The 25,886-nt window shown below is 46.5% G+C and overlaps 5 protein-coding genes and 1 long non-coding RNA gene across 12 annotated transcripts; 3 read left to right on the forward strand and 3 right to left on the reverse strand.

Annotated features, from left to right (window-relative positions):
• Window positions 1–25: 25 nt before the first annotated feature.
• On the reverse strand, window positions 26–621 carry LOC117139296 (endocuticle structural glycoprotein ABD-5). Its single transcript, XM_033301528.1, has 2 exons — window positions 521–621; window positions 26–454 (listed from the first exon to the last, which is right to left on the reverse strand). Exons 1-2 carry the CDS (start codon window positions 530–532, stop codon window positions 53–55), a joined length of 414 nt encoding a protein of 137 aa, XP_033157419.1. The 5' UTR covers window positions 533–621; the 3' UTR covers window positions 26–52.
• Window positions 622–5,676: 5,055 nt separating this feature from the next.
• Window positions 5,677–7,937, forward strand: LOC117139868. Its single transcript, XM_033302524.1, has 2 exons — window positions 5,677–6,209; window positions 6,449–7,937. The coding sequence occupies exons 1-2, from the start codon at window positions 5,744–5,746 to the stop codon at window positions 7,909–7,911; spliced, it is 1,929 nt and encodes a 642-aa protein (XP_033158415.1). The 5' UTR covers window positions 5,677–5,743; the 3' UTR covers window positions 7,912–7,937.
• On the reverse strand, window positions 7,908–13,273 carry LOC117139867 (alsin homolog). The gene is made up of 5 exons (XM_033302523.1): window positions 10,682–13,273; window positions 9,953–10,571; window positions 8,755–9,891; window positions 8,545–8,696; window positions 7,908–8,485 (listed from the first exon to the last, which is right to left on the reverse strand). The coding sequence occupies exons 1-5, from the start codon at window positions 13,008–13,010 to the stop codon at window positions 8,262–8,264; spliced, it is 4,461 nt and encodes a 1,486-aa protein (XP_033158414.1). The 5' UTR covers window positions 13,011–13,273; the 3' UTR covers window positions 7,908–8,261.
• Window positions 13,274–13,568: 295 nt separating this feature from the next.
• LOC117139909 (early endosome antigen 1) lies at window positions 13,569–16,857 on the forward strand. 3 transcript variants are annotated; one of them, XM_033302592.1, is made up of 4 exons: window positions 13,569–13,743; window positions 13,818–15,981; window positions 16,043–16,171; window positions 16,227–16,857. In XM_033302592.1, exons 2-4 carry the CDS (start codon window positions 13,825–13,827, stop codon window positions 16,461–16,463), a joined length of 2,523 nt encoding a protein of 840 aa, XP_033158483.1. In that variant the 5' UTR covers window positions 13,569–13,743; window positions 13,818–13,824; the 3' UTR covers window positions 16,464–16,857. The 3 variants fall into 3 exon arrangements, with proteins under 3 accessions (XP_033158483.1, XP_033158482.1, XP_033158481.1); XM_033302591.1 differs by having other exon boundaries at window positions 13,569–13,734; XM_033302590.1 differs by having other exon boundaries at window positions 13,569–13,707.
• On the reverse strand, window positions 16,618–17,434 carry LOC117139911. The gene is made up of 3 exons (XM_033302593.1): window positions 17,325–17,434; window positions 17,203–17,263; window positions 16,618–17,146 (listed from the first exon to the last, which is right to left on the reverse strand). Exons 1-3 carry the CDS (start codon window positions 17,388–17,390, stop codon window positions 16,872–16,874), a joined length of 402 nt encoding a protein of 133 aa, XP_033158484.1. The 5' UTR covers window positions 17,391–17,434; the 3' UTR covers window positions 16,618–16,871.
• Window positions 17,435–19,332: 1,898 nt separating this feature from the next.
• On the forward strand, window positions 19,333–24,026 carry LOC117139912. 5 transcript variants are annotated; one of them, XR_004459386.1, is made up of 4 exons: window positions 19,333–19,541; window positions 20,478–20,619; window positions 21,921–22,365; window positions 22,430–24,026. It is a non-coding gene; the product is annotated as an uncharacterized LOC117139912 (long non-coding RNA). The 5 variants fall into 5 exon arrangements; XR_004459387.1 differs by lacking the exon at window positions 19,333–19,541 and having other exon boundaries at window positions 19,565–20,619; window positions 22,430–22,471; window positions 22,524–24,026; XR_004459388.1 differs by lacking the exon at window positions 20,478–20,619 and having other exon boundaries at window positions 19,334–19,541.
• Window positions 24,027–25,886: the final 1,860 nt, after the last annotated feature.

A 25,886-nucleotide genomic window follows, 5' to 3' on the forward strand; every position in this document is an offset into this window, starting at 1 on the left:
GAGAACACAACTAAAACAACACCAATTAGATTCCATTTCAGTGCCTCGTTTATTAGACCTTAGGAGGCTTAGCATAGTCAAGATCTGGTTGGGGCACCTGCTCGCTGACCTGCTTGGCGGCCAGCGAAATCTGGGGCAGGATTGCTCCGCCCTCGGGCACAAATCCGTGGTCATCGGCCTTGTAGGTGACGGTCACCTCCTGCCCGTTGGCATCGAAGTATGAGTAGGAGCCGCTGATCTCCAGGTACTCGTTCTCAGTGCCCTGGTTCCTGACCACAGCCTCCTCCATCCTGTGAGTGCCGTCCTCGCCGAGGTAGGAGAAGTTGTACGATCCATCCTCGTGCTTTTCGTGAGATGATTCGAGAATGGCCACCGGTGGCTGGGTGGTGGATGTGACGTGGTCCACCGGAGCACTCAGCACGACGGCCGTGCAAAGGGCCAGGGCGACGATGAGCTGGAAAGATGGTTTCGGAATGGGCTAATCCTTGGAGTGATCGTCTCTTGGCGGCACGATACTCACAATCTTGAACATGCTGCTGTCTGGATGGGAAGCTGGCTTTGAATTGACTCCCAGTGAGGGAAGACTGCTCTTTATATTGCCAAAACTGAAGTGGAATTGGAATTGCTGGTCGCCTTGTTTACCGGTTATCGTCCAGCATCCAGACACTCACTTACATACACTCCATATGTACAAATTGAGTCCGCGGGTATTTACTTGAAACCCGTTCTAAGAATTAATTAAAGAGCGAGCTTCTTACCCAGGCCCATCTGCCATCTCCCATTGCAATTTCGAATCTCGGCGTGTAATTTGATATTCCTAATTTATGTTCGACCCCGGATCAGGGTCTCACTTACTCATCTCTGCTATAGTAGCATTCGGATTTGGGAGAATTCAAAAACAAAGTTTAAGATGTTTTGCATTCATTTCAAAAGATTACGGAAATCATATTACTTTTAGAAATTATTTCTGAAACGGAGATTATTCATTTGACAAGTGCTTCATTTTTGGTAAGGTATTCTTTTAGCTTCTGGAAAATAACGACCATTAACCATTAGTTCTATTTCGGTTGCCCTGTCTACATTTCATTACATTGTTTGAGCTTCGGCTGCTTGTGTTGTTTGGGCATTTTCCAGATTCGATTTTTCTCGAAAGCCAACACGGCGGGAAGTCGGTTTTCCGCTGCCAATTGTTTACACGAAAACTATAAACAAAGCAAACACACGGCGTCCGTCGCCGCGCTGATTCCTGCCTGCCCCCATTGATGTTATTTTTGGCCAGTGGGCATGAGGCGGCACCAAATCCTCCATCCTCTCCAGCCGACCATACTATATGCGTTCCACATAGCAGTACCAGCCGGTCAGATGAAGATGTAGATGCTGGGGGCCCCATATGATGGAGCTGGAAAAGGGGACGGTAATGGGAATGGGCATGGGGATGGGCACGGAGGTGAAGATGGAGGTGGGATGGGTGGATGAGCAGGGCAGAATACTTAAAGGTGCCACATACGCATCGTTCGATTCGGATTCGGATGCGGTCCGATTCCTGGCATTCTGTTTATGCAACAATAAATTTTACATTTAATTTTCGATACATTTGCCAAGTCGAAGATGCCCCGATTTGGATGCGAATTGAATCGCCGAAGGCGGACGAAGCAATTTGTTGGATTCCGCATGTACGGGGAATCTGGCAAATATTGTTTCTTTGTTCGGGCTGTGTTATATTTAATTATTAATCAAAATCCTGAATACCGTTTGAGTGTTGAGCAATCGGAAAAATTACTAAGCACATGAGTGCTGGCACGATTTTGAGTTTTCTCCGCCTTGGTGTTCGATTTCCAAATGCGCTTGCTACCAGTAGTGAATGGAAATACGTATTCCAAAATGTTGTAATTTTAGGAAATTAGTCATTGGGTGTTGTCCCCCTTGCGTTCCGATACTCAATAGATTTTTTTAAGCTCTTTCCGAATAATTTTCGCCGCGATTTTATATACCTGCACTGAAAGTTTCGCTGCCATTCTCAACTTTTAATTACCGAAAAATCATTAAAACGTACGAAGCTCCACAGAAAACATGAGAGGTTCTATCTTTAAACTTAATTAGAGTTCTTCGGCTTTGGCGACTTTATGACTTTGTGTCAGATGCTCATGATTTTGATGATAATGATTGCAGATGAGCCGCAAAATGAGTTGCACGCGTCGTTGCGTCAGCTGACTTTGATTAGTCAGATGAAATATATCCTCGAGTGTACAGTGTACACCCGCAAACGATGAAATACTTACTAATACTATACACACCTGGATCACCTGCAAGTCGCTGGGCAAACTCATAGTAAATACGCCTTTTTCCCTTTCCTGTCGTTGTGGAAATGAAACGCCAGTAAGCGGAAAAAGACAAATCGACTAGAATTTGTGTATCCACTTTTCACATACCGATCCGCACACATGGCGCCGTGATGAGATTGGTTCTTGTTCGGTATTCGGATTTGGTTTTGAATTGAATTGAATTAATTTAATTTGGTTCGATTGATTTATGGTCCAATCTGTGCTCTGGAAAACTGTGCCAAGAGGCGGCTCTGCTGCCGTCTAATGATCGAGCGTCTATATGCACGCCATACGAAAATAGTTTTATTTTTATAACTGTGTGCTGGTTTGGTTTCTTTTTTTTATGGACTTCCCCCACATACGCAATGGACGACCAAGATGATGGTGCTGATCATGATGATGATGATGTTGATGGCATCTGCCAATGCACACAGCTGTCTTCCGATGCCAAGTATCCGTCCATGTACATACATGCGTACTATATGTATATATCCAATCATCTACAGCGATATCTGGCCAAGGAAGTTGTAAACCACTCGGGTGGAGGAGGCTGCCCATTAGGTTGTGATTTGTACCACGGGGCTGGCAATTAAGACCGCCATCCACCTACTCCGGCTCCGAAATCCGTCTCCGCAAGAGACAAAGGCCGCGAAAAATGTGGGAAAGTGTGAAAATCGCAAGAAAATGCAGAATATGCACGGCCAAGGGTGCAAGGGCGGGCTGGCTGGCAAAGCCGCGAAAGCCGGGAAATCGGCAGGGTGGGATAAACAAAAACGACGACATGCCAAATGAAACGGGCAAAACTTTCGGCAGTCGCAAAACAAAAAGACGGCGGAAAATGGGCGGACGTTCGAGTATGTGTATGCATGTATAGGGTAAATAAATAAAACCGAAACTGAAAATTATGAAAAACAGGCGGCCGTAGTAGGTTGAAGCGGCCGCCAGCGACACGAGTGGATTTTTTGGATTTTCAAATATTTTTAGCCGAACGCCAGAGGCGAATATTTCGCCAGTCGAGTGGGATATTGGAAAGATGAAAAATTATCGCCAGAGTGTGTGCGAGTGTGGGTGTGTGTGTCTGTGTGGGTGGGGTTCATCTGGGGACCTGGCAACAGGCACCGAAAAACGCCCACTTCTGTGGGGAGAGTACGGAATGGATCCTGTTCCGGGAACCCTACTCTCCAGCACTGAACACTACGACTATTACTTTGAATATTGAAACGGGCTAACGTCATTTTATTTCTTTGGTTTTTCCCTCGGGGGGTGGAATTTCCCTCTATTACTGCCAACTTTTCCGATCGCCTTTGGAATGTCTTGAAATCTTAAAAGCCAACCGTACACGCTGACGCTTCGCGACGCACTGCACCTACGCTCCAAAATTTTGAAAACTCAAAGACATTTAGAAAATTCTATTCACGAAATGAATGGACGAGCAAGCGGGACGGCGCTGTTCGGATAGAAGGAGAGGACCTAGAGAATTGAAAAGAGAGGGAGAGAGCTGATCCGAACCATCCCATACGATCCCACACGATCCCATCCGATCGCGAGCCAAGGAGAAGGAGCCAGGCAATTTATGCTGGTGCTCAATGGCAGCAGATGGGCAGCCCCACCACCCACTCCACCCACTCCGCCCACTCCAACACTCCACCCGCCCACGCCGCCTGGCATAGAAAAATCCGTGTCTAAAATGGGGCAAAAAAGGAAGGAAGAAAAGCAGGGGGAAATCGAACCAACCGATGAGTGCAGTTCGGCGTCAAAGTTCAAGCGCTTTTCGCAGTAGAGCGGGAAGAATTCTACACTCTCCACATTTCTTCCATGATCGGCTGTTTAGTCTAAACTAAACAGCGGCCACACCCAGTCTTCCAGCCGTATCCCCTCTCCGGGTCCGGGTCCGGGTACGTGTCCGCACGGCTACGGGTACGGGTAAGGGTGTGGGTCTTGGTTTTGGTCTTAGTCAGCCGGTGTATCCGCACGTTGGCTGGGGGAAAATAAACAACAAAGGGGGAAAAGACACAAAAAGTAGAGAGCAGCGAATATGAACATTTTTATTCTCTAAACATTCCTGGATGTTTATGTTTTCCTCGTTTCTCGGGCGGAACTCGGGGTGCTCAAGTGCTGGGCCTCCGCTGAAACAAGATTCCGAATAGATTCTAAAACGCTTAGTTGGGGATCCCGTTTTCAGTTTTCAGTTTTCCGAACTGAACGGCCGCCTCCCTCCCGCTTTTCAATTTAACTTTCTCTCACATTGTAAACATTTCACTTGACGCTTGATGCTAAATTTAACATTTTCGCTTCGGAAAGGCAAAACAGGCAAATAAATTACGGAAATAAACAAAAATGAGCAACAGCAGCGGCAACAAAAACCAAAAGTTACCTGCGCTTCGGATTGCGGTTTCTTTTATCGCTGGAGAACTGAAAACCAGAAACTATGTTGAGTGGAAATGGGAAATACATGGGTGGCTAAAGGGCAGGAAAACTATAATCTCACGCCTGGGTTCGGAGGAGGAGGAGGTCGATCTGGTTGGGACTCTAATGCGGATAACTAGCCTGATCCCTCCTAAGATTATGTAATTTAATGGCCACCCTTGCGTTTGCTGTTACAAAAGCATATATGTAATGATTCAATCACTCTTGATTTGTACAGCTTTCGCCAGAAATGACTTTAGTGCCATAAGTGTATAAATTGGAAACCTTCACCCCAAATTACGAAATATTTGTCTATTTAGGCGATGGAAAAATATATTATCCTTTCGACTAAGCGCAATTATACCAAATGAATAAACTAACTCGAAGCAAAGAAAATGCATTCAAATGTAATGGAACTATTGTTAATTTCATCGATCTTTCAAAAAAAATTGTATAGGATTAGATAAACTATAATTTTTTTTTGAAAGATTATTTCATCTGTAGATAAAAGAGCAGATATGCAGAACAATGCTTATAAAGCAGGTTTAAAAACAACGCATTTATTAACAAATCACGATATAGTTTAGTATTTGTTTTAGACTTAAAATCTTAAAATAGGTAATAGAAATAGTTAGTCCCGTAAATAGTTATTGATCAGCAAGAAATTACACTTTTTCCACATTTTTTGTAACAAAAGGGAGGCAGACAAATTAGAGCTGTAGATATTAAAATGATACGTTTAATCGCATTTAAATATTTTCAAAAGAGTGTACGACATAGTTTTTGGCGTCTTCCGGTCATTTTATAGGGCGTGGTATGGTTAAAGCTGAACTTTCTGGATTTGTGGTTCCAAAGATCATACGGACGAGCCGACTTACATGGGTAGATTGACTACATATACCTGTTACAAACTTGGCCCGAATCTCTTTCTTTCTAAAAAGTTCCCAGTCTCCATAGCAAATTTGACAAGCACACAGTTTTTGATTAGACTCCAAAATTTTCTATCAGCCCCAGCAATGAGCGATAATGAGGATGGTGGCGAGCGCAAGGCATCGACCTTCGAGTCGATTATAGACAACATGTTCAGCCGGTTGCGGATCATCGCCGTGGACGTGGAGAAATTACAGAAGTCCAAGGAGAAGCTAAATATTATGCAACGGCGGAACACCTTCTACCACCTACTAGGCCAGGAGGAAGAAGTCAGCATGAACCGTGGAAGCGAGATGGCGATCCTCCGATCGAAGTATTCCTTGCATTCGGGTTTCAACCCGAATTGCAGCTCGGCCTCGGAGGAGGAACTCGACTTCGAGGAGTTGAGCGAAGATCCGTGCAACATATCTTTCGAGGAGGATCGCTGGCACGGCTTCTTCAAAGACTTTCAGATCCTGACCACCCCAGTCGGCACCGATCCCAACGAGAACCGCAAGTGTGTGGAACTGACGTCGATGACGAACTGCGATCTCGAGATCAAACACCATCTATGTGCGTTTACAATTCGTTTGCGTCATTTGTTAGGATTTTAACCTTCCAAGTTAGAACATATCTACATTTCTAGGAATATTCAATGGTCTTTATTGGTGCACTCAGATCAAAATCATCAATCCGAATTATGACATTTCTAAGAGACCCTCTGTCTACCTCTGTCTGCTTATTTTTAGAATTATTCGCTAAAACCCTTTGCACCGATATGGTCTTATTACAGCACAACTCTTTACTTTCAGTGGGCGGAGTCCGATGCTTTATGGTCAACCTTTTTGAGGGCACCCAGCATGACAACCAGAGCCTGATCGTAAAGCTGCGAGAGGCGGAGATCAGTGTTTCTAAGGAGTTGGGTTTTCCCGTGACGTCTTCAGTGATGGTGAAGATATCACCTCGCCACCAGTTCACCGGAGGATTCAGTACTCAGTTCAGACAGGAGGGCAAGAAATGCGTTGAGCTTGTGCAGGGCCAGAAGGTAATCCTGACCGTGGATCGGCAGTACTCGGATCGGAGCAACGCTGATGTTATATATGTGAATGCCCGCTTTTTGATTGTTGATGTGAACCCCTTGGACTTCATTCTGATTGGCGAGGACATTCAAGTGATGGTGCGGAGCGTCCACGCGGACCACCTCAGGTGCTGTGTGGCCAGGGGAGGCATGCTGTACGCCCACATGCCTGTGCTATTCCCGGCGAGGTGTCGTCGTTTCCGGATCTCGTACGAGGAACTAGAGGACCTTACCTTCGCCCGAGAGGTTGGCCTGAATGTTGTAGTATCGCATATCGTGGGGACCCCAAAGTACGTGGACAACTTGGAGAACGCGATGTCCGTTATGCACTGCGATGGCATGAGACTGTACGCTAGAGTGGTGCTCAACGAGGTCCAGGGCTGCAAAGGGGAGCTGAACTGGGCGATCAAACGCTACGACGGCTTCTTGGTGGAACTGGCGGAACCGGCCACTGTTCCGGACATAATGCACCTGTGCCCCGACGCCGAGTGCTTTATGCAGTTGACATACGCTGCGAAGAAACCCATTATCTTTGATCCGCGGCTTTTGGATGAGCAAAAGCTTAGGGTGGACCCGGCGCACTACTATTACACGTTCTATTATCCGGACAAGTACGTGACCACGTGCCCGCAGCCGAAAAACACAATCTACTTCCGCTTACTGCAATCCGCCATCTTTGAGCAGATCAGCCCAACGGCACTGGCCAATACTCCATACTGCGATCGATCTCACACTGGAGCGGATAGCTTGGCGCGTGCCGTGGTAACTGCCTCCATAGAAGTCCATGCGGTGGCCATCGTCGTGATTGGAGTCACCACGCGGATGGTGCAAAAGATCTCCCACTTTCGGCCCCACGCCTCCGTTCTCTTTGTCAGTAACATGCGCTCCGCCGAGGATTACGTTTCCATTTACCACAACGTAACCATGCTTCCATTCCGCACCAAGTGCATAATTTCACATAGGAGGAACGTCTTCCTAAAGGCCATATACGCGTTGGCCTATTTGGTGAAGCGAAAGATCGCCAAGCAGAACGATCAGGTGATCCTGGTGTACAACTACGAGGATGGCACAAAGTCTCCTGAAAAATACATTGTGTATAAGCTGGACAGAACTAACTTTGCGTCGCACATGGCGGAAAGCCTGTTCCCTGTGGACCAGGACCAGATGCAGACCCTCAAGGAAATAGAAAAGACTTAGTTCCCAAATGTGTGTAGATAGTTTATTTGCTTTGGTGAGTAATTGGAATGTTAACGCGTTGGCCTAGAATATACAAAACAGATACAGATAAATACATACATAAATATATAGATACACATTTCTACGCTGTACTAGGGGCTAACCAATTGCGGCTGTACAGAATCAATACCCGTAATCCTATGAGGGAATTTCGTCGTTCTATGTATATACAGACTAATTACGGGAAATCAACAGTTGTGTTTCTTATTCACCGAGACCTAACAGTGCCAACAAAAAGTAACTAATTTTCTAAAACATCATGTGTCGGCCTTTTCGGCAACGGAGCTCGAAATCTTTGAGCTGAGCCGCGCTCAGGGGATTTTTTGCAGAGCTCTCGACGTCACGTGCTCATATGCAGCCTTCAGTGTAGTGTAGCAGTAGCCCGCCATTCCATTCATCTCGGCCTGGAAATTGGGGCCACCGGTCAGATCGTCCAATAAGGCCAACTCTGCACCCAAGTGGGGAACAGCAGCGCGCAGCATCGTGAGCATGGTGAGCGGTATCATGTTGTCCGCATTGAGCTGGGCGGCATTGGCTGCGAATCGGAACCGTTTAGTGAAACTATTTACGGATATCTGGACCTTTGAGACTCACCTGCCATGGCGTGTTCGTAGGCCTCAGTTAGCAGCTGCGTGCTGCGCTGTATCACAGTCAACATGTCCTGTGGACTAAACTTCTCCTGCAGTTCCTTCAACGTCTGCACGGACTCCTCAAACTTGGGATCCAACATTACAATGTGCAGAAAACTGAAAGCAAAATCGAAAATTATAAGAAAGGTAAAACAGCGTAGACATTTTAGTATACCTTTCATGGCCCATAAGTTCAACAAGCTCTTGGTCCTTTAGTTTCTCGGCAAGATTCAGATTCTGCCGATACATTTCGTCCTTTCGACTGTACTTATTTGCATACAGCACAAACAAAGTGGAGTAGATGCCCTCTGATAGCACGAGTGGGTATAATAGGGTAATATGCGATATAACTTCCTTGCTGCCCTCCATCTGGCAAAGTTCCTCGGGCAACGCTGGAAACATCTTCCGCACAAAGCGGTAAATGCGACGCGATATGGACTCCCACTCTCTCATGGCTTGCTTGGCCAAAATCGGGGTGGGCTTAACCTTCCAATACCCATATGAGTAGTGGAAACAGTTCGCAATGCGCTCGTTCAGCACGTACAGCGGGTGATGGCGATCCTTAAAAGCCTGCTCCAGGTACAAACGTATGGAAGCCACATCTTGCTCAGTAAGCACCAAAGCCATTCCAAAACTGGGCACCTGGTCCAGAACGGCACTCGTTGTAGACGTTGTTGATGTTATCGAGCAATCGCTGTTGTTCATGTGCTTCGAAATGCTGTTATTGTTGTTGTGACTTAATTTTGAAAAGCTTTCATTAAGCGTGCTGGATTCATCGCCGTTGACAGTGCTGTTCATGAGGCTTTGGTCCAACTGGAAACTGGCCAGACTGCTGGTGTCCAAGTCACGAGATGTATTGTGGCCCATAGAAATCAAGCTATCCGCTCTCTGCAATCCGTCTAGCTTGCTGTTCAGTGCCTCTTGGGAGTGGATTCGTCGCGGTGGAAATCCCAAGAAGTCCAGCGCCGAAGCAGCCTCCGTTTGCAGCTTGCTCAGTGCGTTGGTGGTGGTGCGGGACTTTGCCAGTGGGGAGGATGATTTTTGCGGCAGCGGCAAACTTAGCAAGATGTTGTTAAAGTAGTTGCCAGGCTTTGCTCCTTCCCGAGCCCGCTGTTTGCTCATGTACACCGCTATGCAGTTCCAGATTTGGGCCGTGCTCAAAGTGGCTTTCGAGGATTTTCTGAGGGTGCCAGCTGATTGATTGCCTCCAGAGCTGCTAGTGCTTGCCGTGCAATTAGCCAGGTCCGATTCAAAGTTGTTAAACAATGACCGCCACTTGCGATTGTGATCTACCACTTGGCGCCCAAGGGAGCTACAGTAAAGTCATTATTTATCTTGTCATCGGACTACTTTTGTAGTTATTTTTGACTCACCTGGGGTACTTAGGGAAGCGCCGATTTAGCACCAGTTCGCCTGCCTGAATCCGCACCGTGTCCCAGGTACCACTAAGCTGTCCAAACATTTTGTTTCCAATTAGCTCGCAAGTGTCGTCGAACTCCCCGGTCCCCATGGCCCCACTTCCTCCACCGGCATCTCCACTGGGCATGTAGTACTCCCCCCGTCCGTTTGGGCCGTGGAGCGTAAGTTCGCCTTCGTAGTAATAGTCGTTCTCGAATACAGCAACCCCACTACCTGTGAGATCGTCTCCGGAGAAGCTGCCCTCGAAATAGTCGCCGCGGTTGGTGATGCAGCTGCCGATTCCAGATCGCTTGTTGTCCGCAAACATGCCCATGTACTTGTCCCCGCTAACTAGGTCCTCTATCACTCCGTATCCACTGCGTGCATTGGCCTGGTACTCGCCCACGTAGATGTATCGGTTGTTCCGCATCATTCCATGGCCGTGAAACAGGCCCTCGCAAAAATTTCCATCGTAGACTTCGCTCTCGGGGGAATCCTTACAGTGCATTTCGTAAACACCGTGGCCGTGGAACCGGCCACCTTTAAAGTGACCTACATACAGGCCCGTTGTCGGAATCACCATTTTGCCGAAACCTGAGGAATAACGTGCTTTTAATGTTTTTTTTTTTATCGATTAGGATAATCATGGATATTCTACATAGAAGCTACATAACTAAATTACACCCAGGATAATTATCACTCACCTTCAATGATCCCGTGTTGCAGCTCTCCGCAGTATACACTTCCGTCCGGATACTCGAGGTAGCAATTTCCGTGGAGAACGCCCTTTCTCCAGGTACCGCACGCTTTCACCCTGGAGAACTTTGGGTGCTCCCGGCTAAACTCGTACCCCGTGGAGCGATAGCTGGGAACAGGACTCCCGAGAGGTCTGCCCAAAGACGCGACAATGCTCGATTGCAACTGGTCCAGCCACACCTTGCGCATCTCCTGCGAACGGGTGCTTACGAGGAAGGATTTTTCCGGCGTGGTCAAGCGCAGGCTGTCGCCTTCGGTCCACACCCACAGGGTAGTTAAGGGATAGGAGTACAGCGAGTTTCCGCTTACCTGGCAGAGGAAATCCGAGAAGAGAATGAAACTGTTGCTTGACCTGCTGATACCAGAAGTGACTAGTTTCAATGGAACCAAAGCCGACGTCAAAATAACCCTTCTTTGACGCCCTCTGAACTGCACAATCCTGGGGTTTCTATCGTTGCTGCTCCAGAAATCCTTGGTGTTCACGGCCAGCTCCTGGCTTATGCAGCTATGCCGCGCGAACTCCGACCAGGCCACCCTGTGCTCTCCGTACTCAGGTTGCGTCCTCACCAGCAGCTCCATAAACTGGACAAACAGCTGGTAGATACTGAAGGGTTGCTGGAACAACCGAGTGACATAGCTCTCCTCGTTAAGCTCGGCCAGCGGGCTGCTGAGTCCAGTAATGGCGACCACCGCCTCTCCAAATCCATTGACCGAGAACACATCGCAATAGGCCTTTGTGTAACCGTCAAACAGATCGATGTACTCCTTGTAATGGCAGATGAACAACAGGTCGGCAGGCTGCACAAAGTCCGCTCGGTAGAATCCCTCTAGCGAATGCAAAGTGGCCACTAGCAGGCACAGAATTCGCTCCCAGTTGATCAGCAAGGGACCGAGGGAGCTGAGCGGCTCCAGAGCCGACTGCCTTTGCCAGATTTCGAGTGTTTGGACTGCCTGTCGGTGCTTGAGAAGCAGTTGTAACTGTGACTGTAGATGACTCAGATAGTAGTGATATTGCCGCTGGAACTGCCTTTGGTTTTGAAGCGTGTATCCGCCAGAACACATGAGCAAACGTAGTTGTCTGGGCCACGCTGCTCCCAACTGAAGCTGGAGAAGCGTCTGCGCGTATGTGCTGGACTGCTGCAGATGTCGCATTGGAGGCGCAGGTTGAAGGGATTGTATTTGACCCGAGGCATTGAGCAGCAGTGTATGGTAGTCGCCGCAAGTCGCTTCAAGCGCCGAGTTCTGTTCTATGGGTAGAGCTGACGTGTTTTCAGTAATGGTGATCTCCATGGGCGAGCTGACATCTTCACCCAACTGGGAGTGGTTGTTCAGGCCCCAGTGGTAGAGCCTTCCGTCCAGAGTGCGGGCCACCGTATGCTCTAGTCCAGCTGCAATGCTGCACACGCCCATGCTGTCTAGTTTCTGCAGGCGCATCACATTGGCCCTCCGGATGTGATCCCCACTGCCCAAGAGACCATTATTGGAGGCTCCGAATGTGAAAAGTTGTGTGTGGAGCAGAGCATATCCTTGGTGGAGAAGGTGCCTTGTGTTAGCTGCAATGCTGCGATCCGAGTGGTCACTGCTTAGGGATTTTACAGAGGCCCGTTCATCCTCGGGTTCTTCCTTTGCACTGGCCACCGACAGCTGGAGCACATCGTCGGCCAGGTTGTAGGGAGCTACTAACATCACAAAGTGCTCGTTTCCGGCTGCTAAGTCCAGCAGTTCCTTGCCCTCTTCGTAAAGGCGCATGTGTCGAGGCTGTTGTTCCGCCTTGAAGACTTCGCCGCAACTGCCCATGACATAGGTCTCCCCACCAGCGCCGACGAAGACAACGCCCTGGGCGGAGCAGCAAACCCGTCTGATGCGTACGCCCTCAGCATGCAATTCGAGGGGGTCGAAGCCGAGGGTTTGCCACGCATGGGGATGACCTACATCTCGGCCAGATCCCGTGGCTTGGCGCTGCACAGACCCATTGGTGAGGACTACGAATAGTTCCTGACTGCCAGAGCAGAAGTCCATATCCACAACATCGGTACGCAGGAGTTGAAGGTCTAGGTGGCCGCGGTTTGCCTGCAGCTTGGCGGAGTAGAGGGCGTGGTCAGTGGTCAGAAGAAGCAGTTCCCCGCCTGCAATGCTGCAAATCCGGGACGCGGGAACCCGCTGCAGCGGAGGCAATCCGCGCCAGTGAAGCTGCAGCTCCCTGCCTTCATGATAGATGGTGAAGGACTCCCGCTCCTCCTGGCCCCCAAGTGCCGAGTCATCCGATGCACTGGCCATGATGTGCAAATTGTTGTTTGGGATTTGGCCAGGGCCACAGCTTTGTAACACGACGCAATTGCTCGATATGCCTGCAGGTCGTTCTCACATCGTGCACGTGCTCCGTTCCTCGCTAGGCACTACTGGCACCAACGAATATCATATGACGCGATTCGGAATGCAATTCTAGCTGCCACGGTAGAAAAAATTCAGTTTTCACTTGTTCTTAACTGGCTAATAAGAATTCATGTTTTTGTGATGGTTTTTTGGATTAGTGTGGCCAGCGCTTTGGAGTCCCAATTTGAATTTATTAAGTAAGGGTGTTCAGGCAATAGTGCGTTTTAAAATTGGGCTTATGACAATTTATTTTATAATGCAAATCATTGTTTTATAACCAATTTTGAAAACACACATAATACCTTCTACATATACTCAGTGTTGTAATTAATTATAACTTTTAAATACATTTCAATAGCTTCTGTGTTGCAATCGCCATAATCTGGAACCAGTCTACACAAAAAAGTTCTTTTGGTATTTTTTTTTCGGTCAACAATTTGTTTCATTGTGGTCATATTGTTTTCGCAATCAGCTGTTCGACTCAAAAGTTTTTGCATGTTTTGTTTATTTCGCTTAAAATGTAGTTTTATCGTTAATTAGGGAAAGTTACTAACAAGTAACATAAAAACAACCGTCAACAAGTGTTCGGGAACTTCAACTAGTACGTCTCAGTGGACACCCCTGTGTGGTACTCCTGGTTTGCATACTCCCTACTCCAAAAAAACTGGTTTTAAGCCACGAACTCACCCTCCCACATAACATTTTTTTTAGCTCGGTTATGGATTTAGACTGCGAGGGCGCTACAGCTTTTGCGGACGACTCCGGGCACTTTAGCTGCACTAGCGACGATGGAGGAGGAGATCCTGCTCAGAAACCGGAGCCGGAACCGGACCAATCGATGTTTCTGGTGCGGCAGGAGCTGCTTCGGACGCGCAGTGAGGTGGAAAGGCTCTTAAAATCGGAGCAGTGGTACAAGCAGGAGCTTAAGTCCCAGAAGCACAGCAGGCTTGAGACTCTAGAACGATTGTACGCACAGGAGCGGAAGTATTTGGTGGAGAACCAGAGGCTGCAGCAAGAATCAATCCGCCTGCACACAAAATGCGCCACTCTGGAGAAGCAGCAGGAGCAGGGGTCACCATTATCCCTTGGCTCATCGCCAGTTAAAGCAGACTCGGAGTCCCACGACTCCTCCTTTGATGCCAAACAGCAGGAAGCGCGCCTACGGGATCAGCGTCAGTTGATAGACGTGCTCCGAAAGCAAAAGAAGATGCTTCTGGACGACATCCAGAGGCTCAGTCTGGAACACGAAGAAAAACTTTCGCAGTTGCAGCAAACTGTTGTTGGCATGGAGCTGGAAAGCAAGCACGTGACTGGGAAATGCAAGCAACTACTTGACCTTAAAAGTCAAATGGAGCACCAGCTGGAGCTGAGGAGCACTGCCCTACGGCGTGTCACCGCGGAGCGTAATCAGCTCCGCCAAGTCATTGCTGAGCTTAACGAGACGCTGCAAACGCAGGAGCACCTTATAGCGTTAAAGGAACAAGAGTTCCTGGATTTGAAACAGTACTACCAACAAAAGTTGACCCGGGAGAGCAGCATGGAAATTATGCACTCTTATAGCATGAAATTTCACGAAGAGATTAACAGCAAAACGAGTGAAATCGCCAGCCTAAAGAATTCCCTTAACGAGCTTCAGACCGAGCTGATGCTGATGTCTCATATGAAAGAACAACGCGAGGAACAGCAGCGTCAGCTTGAGCAACTGGAGTTCACATTGCAGGCACAACTTTTGGAGGAGGCTCAGCTTCGGCAAAGCAATGCTCTGAAACTGGAGCAGGTGGAGAATTTAACCATTTCTTTGGCTTCCTTACAACTAGATAAGGAAGGCTTAAAAGAAAATTTAAGTGAGGCGCAAAAGACCTTGAAAAATCTAGAGCAGAAGGTGGACATTCTTCAAAAACAGTATGCCGAAATGTGCTCCTTGTGTCAAAAGACCAAACAGCAATTGGAACTGGAGCAAATCGAGATTGCCAAAATGAAGCAAAACGGTTCCTTAAAGGAAAGTGAGCTAATGGAGAAACTCAAAGATTATGCAACGCAGTGTGGTGAGCTGAGAAAAGCGTTGGCCGAAGCAGAGTCCCGTATCGATGTCCAAAGCAAAGAGACAGAGAGCTGGCAAGCGCAGCTGAAAAAACTCGAACGATCATCGACCCACCCAGAGAGGAAACACACCCAAGCGACCCAAACGGACCTCGAAGATCCGATTTTAGTTCAACGCATTGAATCTTTGGAACAACAACTAGCAGATGTCAAGAGCCAGAAATTGCACACCGTTTCGCTGCTCCAAAAACTGCTTCAACAGCAAGAAGCTAAAATCAAGAGCACTAACGAAATGGAAGCAGACTGGCAACAACTGTTAGATGCTCTGCAAGCTACTCAAAGCTTGGAACAACAAATGCGATCAGAACTGCAGCATAAGACAGTGGAATTGGAGCACCTGAATGAACTGTTCGCTGGACAAAATGATGAACTGCAGAAGCTCCAGAAATTGAGCCAAGCCAAGGACGAGGAGAATCGACTAGAGTTACAGGTTTTGAAGGAAACATTCCAAGAGAATTTGGAGATCCACTCCGCTGCCTCGATCAACATGCAAAGGCTGCAAAGCCAGGTAAAGTCTTTGCTAGATGAGAAGGAGGAAATTGCGCGAGAAGAACGCAAAGCAATAGAGTGTTTGCGATCTCTTGGTCACGTTCTTGAGATGGAAACAGGAAGGAGACTACCACATATAAAAAGCTGGCCCCAGTTGGCCAAAATTATTCGAAAGGAACTGCGAAATGGAAGGGTTAACAATCGAAGGGCTGAAGAGCTTCCTGGGCTTAAAATGAAGCTGGCGGAGATCAGCGGAAGGCATCAGCAAGCTTTGTCAAAAATTAAGGTGTGTAAAGTCTTACTCTCTTAAAGTAACTCTTTGTTACACAATTTATTGCCTTCCACAGTGTCTGGAGCAAACTTTGGTAATGGAGCGAGCGCGGTTTGAGGCCTCGGACTCGGGCAAATCGACGGCTAGCAACACGCCCCAGGAACCCGCCCATGAGGTGGCTAATCTTATTGATGACTACAAGAAGGTAAGTGTGTTCCCCTCCGATTGGCTTCTCTTGAATTTCCTTAATTGATTTACAGCTCGTTCAGCAAACCGCCAATGAAACATGTCGCCCTCGCAACAGCTTTATATTCGATCTGATTGAGCGGAGTCAGCGATGCCAACCGAATTTGTGCCAGTTAGGAGAGGGTATTTCCGCCTGCCAGTCTGATATGGAGGAGCTAAGCAGGCTTATCAGTGCTGATCGGCCACAGAGAAGAGTGGAGCCCATGCCCTCCCTAATGGAAGAACTTCGAGCGGTGGCCGAGCATTCTTAGACGAGCATAATTTAGCTTTCAGTCAAATACTTACATTTCTTTTGTAGTACTTATTTGTTTAGTCTCGAATTTTGTTTTCCTAAAAGGTGCAATTAGTGAATTAAGTGTTTGTGCCTAGTCTCATAGACCTAATTTTCAATCAGATCCAACTTAGTTCAATTTATAAAAATATTTATTTCGTTATCTTTTGTGTTCGTTATCTTTATTTATGTGTAGCACATTCTGTTAGTTCTATTATATTCAATTCTATATACACACTCTAGTTGCCAAACTTTACCAATACTTTTTCTATAAGATATATAAACCATATTTGGTTGCCACAAAAATGTGTAATTATTTTTATAGTCCATAACATTTAAAGTTGTGTAGATAAAATATATTTGTGTGAAATCGATCAGTGCACGTCATTTACTTTCGTGGGCACCTAGGGATTTTAGTGCCATCATTCTCTGAAATCACCTCCTTTTTGTCATATATCGTATTTCCGTTTTCGTCCACGTCCAGAACTTCCTGTATTACGCCTTTGCGAGTTCGTGTTATCCCACACATCGGCTTATCGTTTTTATCCATGCATAAAATCAGGAGCTCGGTGTGCTGTAGGTCAGATGGCTTTAGGATCTTGGTTACCTTACAAGATGCCGTAAACTTTATGGGGCACGTCACCCCGGCACATTGCCAACCATCTAGGGATAATGAATTAATAACATAGAAATACTATGTGTATCCATGTAATCCTTACACTTAGTTTTCTTTACAGTCGCTTGATTTAAGTTCTCATTTAGGTGCCGATCCCCGTCTGCCTTAAAATAAATGTAAGGTCCATAATACTTTAAAATTAAAGATAGACGGATTCACCCTTACCACGGAGTAGTCAGCGAAAGATAAAATGGCCAACACTACCAATATTGAGGAGATACAGGTATTCATAGCTCAACCTTGCTGATGCAGTTCTCCCCTATGACTGATTGATTCAAACAAGTCTGCTGATATATTGGATCAGCCTAATGTGTAATCCGTTCCACAGAACAAAGATAATTTAATTACTATAAATGGCTACACCCCTGCAACTGAGTTCGGAATTGAATAACACTATAGTTTATATACATTTCGGACGCCTTACATTGCAATTGTTATTCCTGTATTGTATTCACAATCAGCTACTTAGAAAGTCGCCTTTGAAGCGGAAGCATGTCTTCGTCAGGATGACGTAAGCTGTGGCAAATCGATTTTGTGGCTTCATCTCCAATCAGAGACGGCGGCAGTCTTTTCCATTCCGTTCGCAATGCATTAGGCGATGCAATGCACCGCCCTTGGCATTGTCAACGCCTGGAAAGGAATCCGGAGGGACTCGCAGGAGGAGGGCGATCCACTTGGGTATTGATAAATGCGTTGAAAACTAAGCGACCGCCCAGTGGATTACCACGGCCCCACGCCAGGCTCCCCGATTCCCGATCCTCGAGACCCCTCCCGCTGCCAGCTCGCGATGAGGAGCAATCGACCACAATCGCTGGTCAAATTCAATTGGCGCAATTTTTCATCTGTGGCTCCCAGGGATCGGATCTGGCGGATCCTTTTGGCTCTGCCTGCTGCCGTCTATTGTTGCCCTGGGCCCTGGCAATTGTTCTCGGCTCTGGACCTCTGGAGCTATGGGGCCATGGAGCCACGGGGCCATGGGCTATGCGGCTATGGAGGTATATGGCTGCAGAGCCCTCGGCACAAGGTTGTTTATTTTGAAAAATCACCATCACCCGATCGTGGCTTGTGCCGACGGCTGGGGATTTAATTCTTTTCTGGACATTTATAAATTGCATTCAATTTATACACAACACGAAAGCGTGATTTTTACATTTTTACAATCTAGCGAATAATAGATCAGCGTCGTATTATTGCGGACTCCTTGCTCCAATGCTCTTTGGAGCCATCGCATCTTTGGGTCTCCAGCCTGTGCCATGGAGGAGGTGCCATTGGACTGGTAGTTGATTGAAAGTAGTGTTGCTCAGGCAACAACAAAACCAATAGAATACGCAAATAACTTGTCTATCATTTCTTATAATTTATGATATAATTATTATTATATCAATAAATAATTTCTTATCCTCTAAATTCCGTTGAAATGGACTCTTTTCCTATATTAATACCGTACAAAAATATTCTTTATAACTTTTTAACGTTAACAGCAATAAAAATATATATAATTTAATGTAGTCCTAAAATATTAATCATTCTGTTCATTAATGATACATTGCTAAATGCTTTTTGATGGCAATAACCTTAAATATTTTGGATAGTTGAATAACTACAATTTCATTTCGTTCTTCATTAAAAATGTTTGAAATGTAAAAATTTCGGATAACTCTTGAAATTGTCTGTTCCTCCGCATTGACACCCGTTTGGGGTCTATTATAATTGGAGTCCAAATTCCGAGCCAGGTCCAGCAAGGTGGGAACATCGTGTCGTCCGTCCGAGGGTATCATTTGATTCGATGAGAGTGCTTTTCGCTGTACTTCGCTGGGGCTCTTTGATTTTTTGATTTCGGTTCTGTGCATTGAGCAGCTCGCTCATTAAAGCGGAGTAGTAGGCGGGTTGGAGGAGTCGTTGGGCGGAGGGAGGGGTTCTGGCCAAACAAAAGGCATAAACATTTAATTCTCACCAAAGCGATTGATGCGGTCGAGGAATTAAGAAGCGATGTCGAGCACCGTCCCATGGCCTCTCTGTCGGGGAAACGATCCTTCTGCTCCGGCAGGGCATCAAATCTGGAAGGCCAGTCAGTCCTAGTGCCAAATTGCAAATGCAACTTGTTTACCTTGAAAGCCGAGCGGACGGATCAGCCGGTGGACAGATAGTCGAGGAGCCTGACCGCAGATCGCGCACAGTATGAGGCATTTAGTCAGACGTCGTCGTTGTTGCTGCAGTTGTTCTTGCTGCTGATACCACTGATGCCGCAGTTGTTGTGGTTCGTCTGCCGATCCCTCGTTTGTCTAGCTGATGCACTGGGGGAAATCTGAAGAGTGTAGTGCTTACCAGACCATATTTTGTCTGTGCTCATGATGATTCAAATCATCAGCAACATATTAGCAAGTATAGTTTTCTATTATTATTATTATTATTTTTTATAACGATCTATATAGAAAAACATGTCTATTCCGAATGCGAAGTGTACCACTCCAATTCTTCTCAGTGCATATTGAATAATGCGTTTATGGCCAGATGAATGACACTTCAGACGTGCGTCCCTGGAGCTGCAGCTTACAACTGGCCACTGGCAACTGCAACTGCAACTGGCCGCAAGCCACCGGCCACGGAGGCCAGAAAGGGGAGGGAAGCTCCGACTCTGCCTCCTGGTGGTGCATATTTCATGCGTAAACTTTGGCTTTGGCTCGGGCATCCGCCACTATTCGTCATTTGTGCCGGGCCATGTCAGTGCTGTGTTTGAAAGAAATTCGTTTAAATTGTCAATTGTCTGGCCTGTCCGCCGCCCGCCGCTCCCGCTAACGCTGCAGCTCATCGCCGGAAACTGGTTTCCAGTCAGTCCTAATGAGGCGCATCAGTGGAAAAAAAAGGAGTAGAGAACGGGGGTCGCAGCGATGTGGCCCGAACCCTTTTAGCATTCAGCCGTGATGGCTGGTGGCCCCCACAGTGGCTGCATCTGGATCCCAGGGCCCTGGTGCGTTTGCATTTAGCTGGCTAGGCACATTAAAGTCGAGTCAACTTACCCACCATTCGAGCGGCATGTTTAGTGCCCTGCCAGTGGTTCCCATACCCAAACACACTCCCCTTGAATCCCATCAGATCGCATCCCATCCAAACGCACTCCCACCGGAGGGGCCATTTCCATTCTGATTTGGTTTAAGATTCGGATCGGATTCGGATCCTGCTCACTGGGTGTTGCAATGTCATTCCCTGCGTTTTACACACTCGCGCACTTTACAGCGCGGCCATAAATAAACTTGTATCTTTAAGATAGAAATAGTCGTAAAAAATCAGCAAATGACCCCGAATCCCTCGCTCACCAAGTCGCGTGAGAGCTTTTAGCCCACTCCAGAGCAGACGAACTAGAACCGATCACGGATCCGAGAATCATCAAATGGCCAAAGAGCCAGTTGGGCCATTTGGGCCATTCGGACCATTTGGTCCATCGGAGAACAGAAGAACATGTGTAAGTTCCATATTAAATTTTATATTTAGCGCACGACTTTGTGTGCTTCATTTTCCCTTTTAGAATTTTGCATACAATGAACGGCAGTGAAGATCCCAGTGGGATGATTTGGAGGGACAAGGACTAGATCGTGATTGAAGCCACAATCGCGGTCATTAGGAAATTGACTTTTGCGATTGCCTAAATAATATTTTTGGAGCTCTAAGCCATTTGAAGAGCGGAGAAACAAGAGCTCGATTTCGACACCCCAGAATGATGAATTTCGGTCGTAAGCGAATTTAATCATTTTGCCTGCCCATATATATGCAAAGTCATTTAAAATATAAATTACTCAGTTTCGCTCTCGGTATTTTCAGCTTAAATACATTATTCATAAGATGGTTATTATCACTCCTAACAAGCCACAAGTGGCTGCTGGCCTTTCTTTAAGCATAAATCATAATTATATTCACCGATTCACATCTCCCCTACACTCCCCTGCCCATGATAAATACAACTTTCGGGATGACGAAACATCTCAATGAACCTGTATCTGTAATGCTGAGCTACGTGGGCACATTTTAATTTACCTTCTAACGCTGCTGGAACACTTTGACCCAATTCATCTCAATTCAATTGAAGCATTTAAAGACCAGCCATAAAAGGCAGTTGAAATGGGTTTTTTTCAAGAGAGTTTCGGATGGTAGTCGGTTCAGGGAAGCCCATAAAAAATAATTAAGAAGTTTGTACTGAAAGTTCTAACATTGCTCTTTGTCGAGTTGGTTGGCCATGTATGGCAGGTACATTAATGGCTTTTAGTAAAACCAAGTTAAAATCAATGGCCTTATTTGACCAAAATAATAATTTCAAAACTATATCCCAATATAAAGGTACTAGCAAGTTTTTTTCTTCAAATGATCAAGCTTAGGGTATTCCCGTTTCGACTCTCCAATCTGCTTAACTTTTTGGCTCTCCTCTGATTTCCATTATATGGACCCTGGTTATTTAATCAATGGGGGCTCAGTTGCGCGTACTCCACATAAAAGGGAAGACACTCCAGCGAGCGATCAACTCAAAGCCCAGCTTCTCGGCCTGCGCATTGGTAAATTGATCTTGGCCCATTACGAAATAGAGAAAGAACCGTTAAGATCCGTGGATAGCGACTGGAATCAATGACCCAAAACATTTTCGGGTTGCCCACATTCTGTTGCCTTGATTACGTCAAATGGGATTTGGATGTGCCAGCTGCTCCAATATGAGCCTTCTAGCTGGGCGGCTTTCGATCGATAACCATGTAATGCATTAACATTTCTCCATTCCAGGGCAGGCGACTCCAAAGAGCCCAAGCCACGGCCACTGGCACTGGCCTGGCACTGGAACGAGACAAAATGTCAATGGGAGCGTCTTGTTCCTGGCCTGGCGTCTCACCAGACAACATGCAAATAGCAAATAGCGTATAGCGCATAGCTAGATGCCAAGTTGAAGTCGAGGAGGAATCCGCAGCCCAAGGGGCCCATGTGGCTATGCAATTTAGTCAAAGGCCCTAACGGCATTTGAGCCAAATGCGTTTACGTTTACGCATCCGCTATAAACTCGTATGCCGGGTTGTAGCTGCCCCAACCACTGCCGATTCTCCAAGCGGGGATCTGGGAGCAGGGCTGGCAGTTTAACCATTTTATGGATATGGCTGGAAATTCAGAAAGGGGATTGATTAAAGGAACATGGTTGGAAAGTCACCACAACCGAATATTGGATCCTAAACTGAATGTAATTTCTTTTATTAAATCCATGAATTTATTCTTATATCTATTAACTTTCGTTTTCCACATAGTTTTGAACTTTATCTCTTACTTATTCAAAAGTTACAAATCAAGTAAGTATAATAACCAATTAACTCTCGTCTTATTTGTTTTCCTTTGTTCCAGTGATCGAAACAGTGAAATGGAGTCGGTTTTGGCTTTAATATCCCTCAGCACTGAGGAAGAGGTGTTGGCAGCGAACCCAGAACCAGTTGGCAGCGTTATACTTAGGCTTTAAGCAGGAGCATGCGACAAAACTGTGCTCTGGGCCGGCTGCTCGGTGGCTGGGTCTGGGTCTGGGGATCCACTTCCTTCGGAGCTGGGAACTGTTAATTGGACCCAGCCAGCCCGTCCGCTTCCAGGGGCGTCGGAGTTTGGCAGTGCGTGGCGCACTTAAACGAGGTTAACTGTACTGCAGCAAAGGCATCGCTCGTCTCTGGGCCGCGGCGCGAATGTAATTTCCACTTACGTCAACGCCAGCGCTCCAGGGCCACAGATCCGATGGGAGATCCCAGATCCGAGCGGTCAATGCACGCATTACCTACCAGTTACCATTTGCCAGATGCCCAGTTTCCAGCTCCCCACCGCCAGCTTATCGGGCGGGAATCGCGCAGCCCCGGCACTTTAGCTCCCAGCTCCCAAACCCCCCCTGCTGCCGCCTGCTCAAAAAAAGCCCATCAAATCAGCAACGTGATGCCGCCCTTGGGGCTCTGGGCCTGCACTCTCTCTATAAAGCGGTCATAACATTTGCACCACAATAATAGCTGTAATGCCAACCCAACGCCGCCTAGCCCCCATTCATTCAAGGATAATGTTACGGTTAATGGCGCGTCCGCCGAGTAATTTAATTTACTCGTACACTCGCCACATGCCCCCAACAAACGAACAAGGCGAATTATTATGGCCGAAAATCGCGACTAGACGGCCGCGCAGACGGTGGCCACATGGAGCCCCAGATGGGGCCGCAGATGCAGATACAGATGGAGATGGAGCTGAAGTTGGAGCTGGAGCTGGAGATAGCTCATATCGCGCCCATCGGCGATCGTCAGTCGCCCAAACTTTGGAGATGAGACAGTGAGGACTGGCAGTCGGCCAAGTTGGCCCGAGCAAATTGCCGGCATCTATTGCTATAATTTCCCAGAAACTTTGTAGCGATGGAAAATCTAGGCGGAAATTCGGGAATTTGGCGAGTTAATGCGATCAAAGATATAAACACTGATTGATATTGGGTTACATTTCCGAGGCGTAATGAAGGGTTATATCTTCCCGGATTATATGACTTCGTTGAAAAATGAATTCCGATTGGAAAATAAAACATTGTTTGAGAAGATTCCATATTGGTCTAAAATATTAAGTTTATTAGTTGGTATCAAAACGTATCCTCAGACCAAATTTGATTGTATAAGTTCTTCTATGGTAAATATATGATAATTAATATTACAGAAATTAAGAGCTTAAGATCGACTTTTATTCAATTTAGTTAACACAGTTCCGATCTAAACCTATCTGTATTAAACTAGGAATGTGCAATGGTTTTTAATTTAATCAAAATCGAACAAGTATATCACATGCTAAATACAGTCGGAAATGAATAGAAAACTAATAAATAAGAATGTTGTTTTTGATCATACGGAATAACTATTTAAAAAAAAAATAAAAAAGCTTATCCAAAAAGCTTATGACCCAATCTGGAATTCTTTCTTTATTTCATTAGTTTAGCTTCTTTTATGTCAAGGGTCTGTCAGGTATCATCGGCTGGTCAAGTCCATCTCCAGCGGATTCTGTTCGCTCGCCCGCAGCCGCATTAGATGGCGATCGTGTTGGCTGGCTAATACACATTATGCCATAAAGCGTTACCAAATCGCTATTAGCACGTCGGAAGGTACGCCCCTGGGAGCAAGGGATGGCCATAAAATGGGATGGAAATAGAAGAGCAGGACCAGAGGAGTGGATGTAGGTGTAGGTACGGGTAGCGGACATAGGCAATGAATTGATCAAATAAATTGCTGCGATGGACAGATCGATAACGATCGATAATGATAATGATAGTGGCGATGTCGATGATGATGGGCCTGACCTGAACAGTGTGGACGAGGAAGGGCGCTGGTTGAGCCATGATGAAATTGTTGGCTTCGATTTTGGCTAATTGCCGGAGTCCATTTGAAATGCCCACTTAGGGCTAATTGGTCCCCTCGGAAGCGCCGCCAAGAAATGTACAAACATTTCACGCTGTGTCTGTCATGGATGTTGTAATTGATGCTGCCGCCTCCGGGCTCCAGGCTCCAGCATCCCGTCTCCCGACTCCCGATTCCCTACAACCCAGTCCCGCTGCCCAGTCTTTGGGTCCTGCAACATTGTGTGCCATGTCAGGAGATGTCAACCCACCAGTGATGGCGACGGGACCACGATGTCCGAGTCCAGCCGACCACGACTATGACTCCCTGACTACGACTATGACGATGACGACGAGGACGGCGAATCTAACAACTTTGATTGACTTGTGATTTGAAGGCGCGCCTAATTGAAGCCAGGCGGCTGCAAAGAGAGAAGCAGATTCTGGGATTCTGTTATCGGACTGCGGGTGCACTGTCCAAAACCGCATAGCTAAAACTCCCAGAGCTTATCATCTCGGAAAAAGTATACAATATTTTAAAAACTTTCAAAGTAGTAATATGTTAAAAATCGGTTGATATTGAATCTTCTGATAGGAACACAAAACGGAACAACGTCTTCTGTTCTCTTTAATCAATGGTTTGCATAGGCTTGCAAAAGTATTTATAAAGTTTTATTTTTCATACTTAACAAAAAGGGGTATAATTTTGATGTAATAAAATAGTTATAAATTTTGTATTCTTTTTGTTAAACAGGAAAGTATACAAGCCTCTACAAACCGAAGCTTATTTACCCCAATTATACATCTTAAAAAAAGAATAAATTGGTAGAAAACTGTTATTTCTTTCGTATTATATTCTATTAATTTACCGACTGTTTCTATGACAGCCATATGACTAGTCATCCGATTGAGATTTTGTACTACTTGATTGGATATATCGACTCGACTGTCACTGATCATACCTGTTCATATAGTATCCCAATTCAATATAGTATGATTTTACTTTATTCGAACATACTTAATCTGGAAACAAGATTGCCACGTAATTGGATTTAGATCTTTTGATTGCCATAAAGTGTGATTGAAAGCACTCCAATGGCATCCCTTTGCGGATAAGTGAAGTTGCCCAGGCATTTATCTCAGTGTCTTCGGCTGGACAAGAGCTCCTTGTGTTGACTGCCCTGGTAAAATGTTCGTGAGAAATGTCATTAATACGAGCGAACGATGTGACTGCCTGGAGATGTGGATGGGAATGTTGGCCGGCCATGCCCCACTCCGTCCTGGCCACTCCATCCGCACCGCATTGTTGCACTTAATTAATGTGGGGATGGAGTGGAGGCGCTCCTTCCACCTCGCATCCTCCTGGCGAACACGCC

The sequence above is a fragment of the Drosophila mauritiana genome, chromosome 3L (assembly GCF_004382145.1).
Source record: "Drosophila mauritiana strain mau12 chromosome 3L, ASM438214v1, whole genome shotgun sequence".
Lineage (NCBI taxonomy): Eukaryota > Metazoa > Arthropoda > Insecta > Diptera > Drosophilidae > Drosophila > Drosophila mauritiana.

What these genes read in the sequence shown, in the direction of transcription:
- LOC117139868 (XM_033302524.1), top strand. Translation starts at nt 5,744, where the DNA reads ATGAGCGATAATGAGGATGGTGGCGAGCGCAAGGCATCGACCTTCGAG. An exon ending in CGAGATCAAACACCATCTAT is followed by an intron (nt 6,210 to 6,448) that starts GTGCGTTTACAA and finishes CTTTACTTTCAG; the next exon opens with TGGGCGGAGTCCGATGCTTT.
- LOC117139909 (XM_033302592.1), top strand. Translation starts at nt 13,825, where the DNA reads ATGGATTTAGACTGCGAGGGCGCTACAGCTTTTGCGGACGACTCCGGG. An exon ending in AAGCTTTGTCAAAAATTAAG is followed by an intron (nt 15,982 to 16,042) that starts GTGTGTAAAGTC and finishes TGCCTTCCACAG; the next exon opens with TGTCTGGAGCAAACTTTGGT. An exon ending in TTATTGATGACTACAAGAAG is followed by an intron (nt 16,172 to 16,226) that starts GTAAGTGTGTTC and finishes ATTGATTTACAG; the next exon opens with CTCGTTCAGCAAACCGCCAA.
- LOC117139911 (XM_033302593.1), bottom strand. Translation starts at nt 17,390, where the DNA reads ATGAATACCTGTATCTCCTCAATATTGGTAGTGTTGGCCATTTTATCT. An exon ending in CTTTCGCTGACTACTCCGTG is followed by an intron (nt 17,264 to 17,324) that starts GTAAGGGTGAAT and finishes ATTTATTTTAAG; the next exon opens with GCAGACGGGGATCGGCACCT. An exon ending in GACTGTAAAGAAAACTAAGT is followed by an intron (nt 17,147 to 17,202) that starts GTAAGGATTACA and finishes CATTATCCCTAG; the next exon opens with ATGGTTGGCAATGTGCCGGG.
- LOC117139867 (XM_033302523.1), bottom strand. Translation starts at nt 13,010, where the DNA reads ATGGCCAGTGCATCGGATGACTCGGCACTTGGGGGCCAGGAGGAGCGG. An exon ending in GCAACACGGGATCATTGAAG is followed by an intron (nt 10,572 to 10,681) that starts GTGAGTGATAAT and finishes GTTATTCCTCAG; the next exon opens with GTTTCGGCAAAATGGTGATT. An exon ending in CTACGAACACGCCATGGCAG is followed by an intron (nt 8,486 to 8,544) that starts GTGAGTCTCAAA and finishes TCCGATTCGCAG; the next exon opens with CCAATGCCGCCCAGCTCAAT.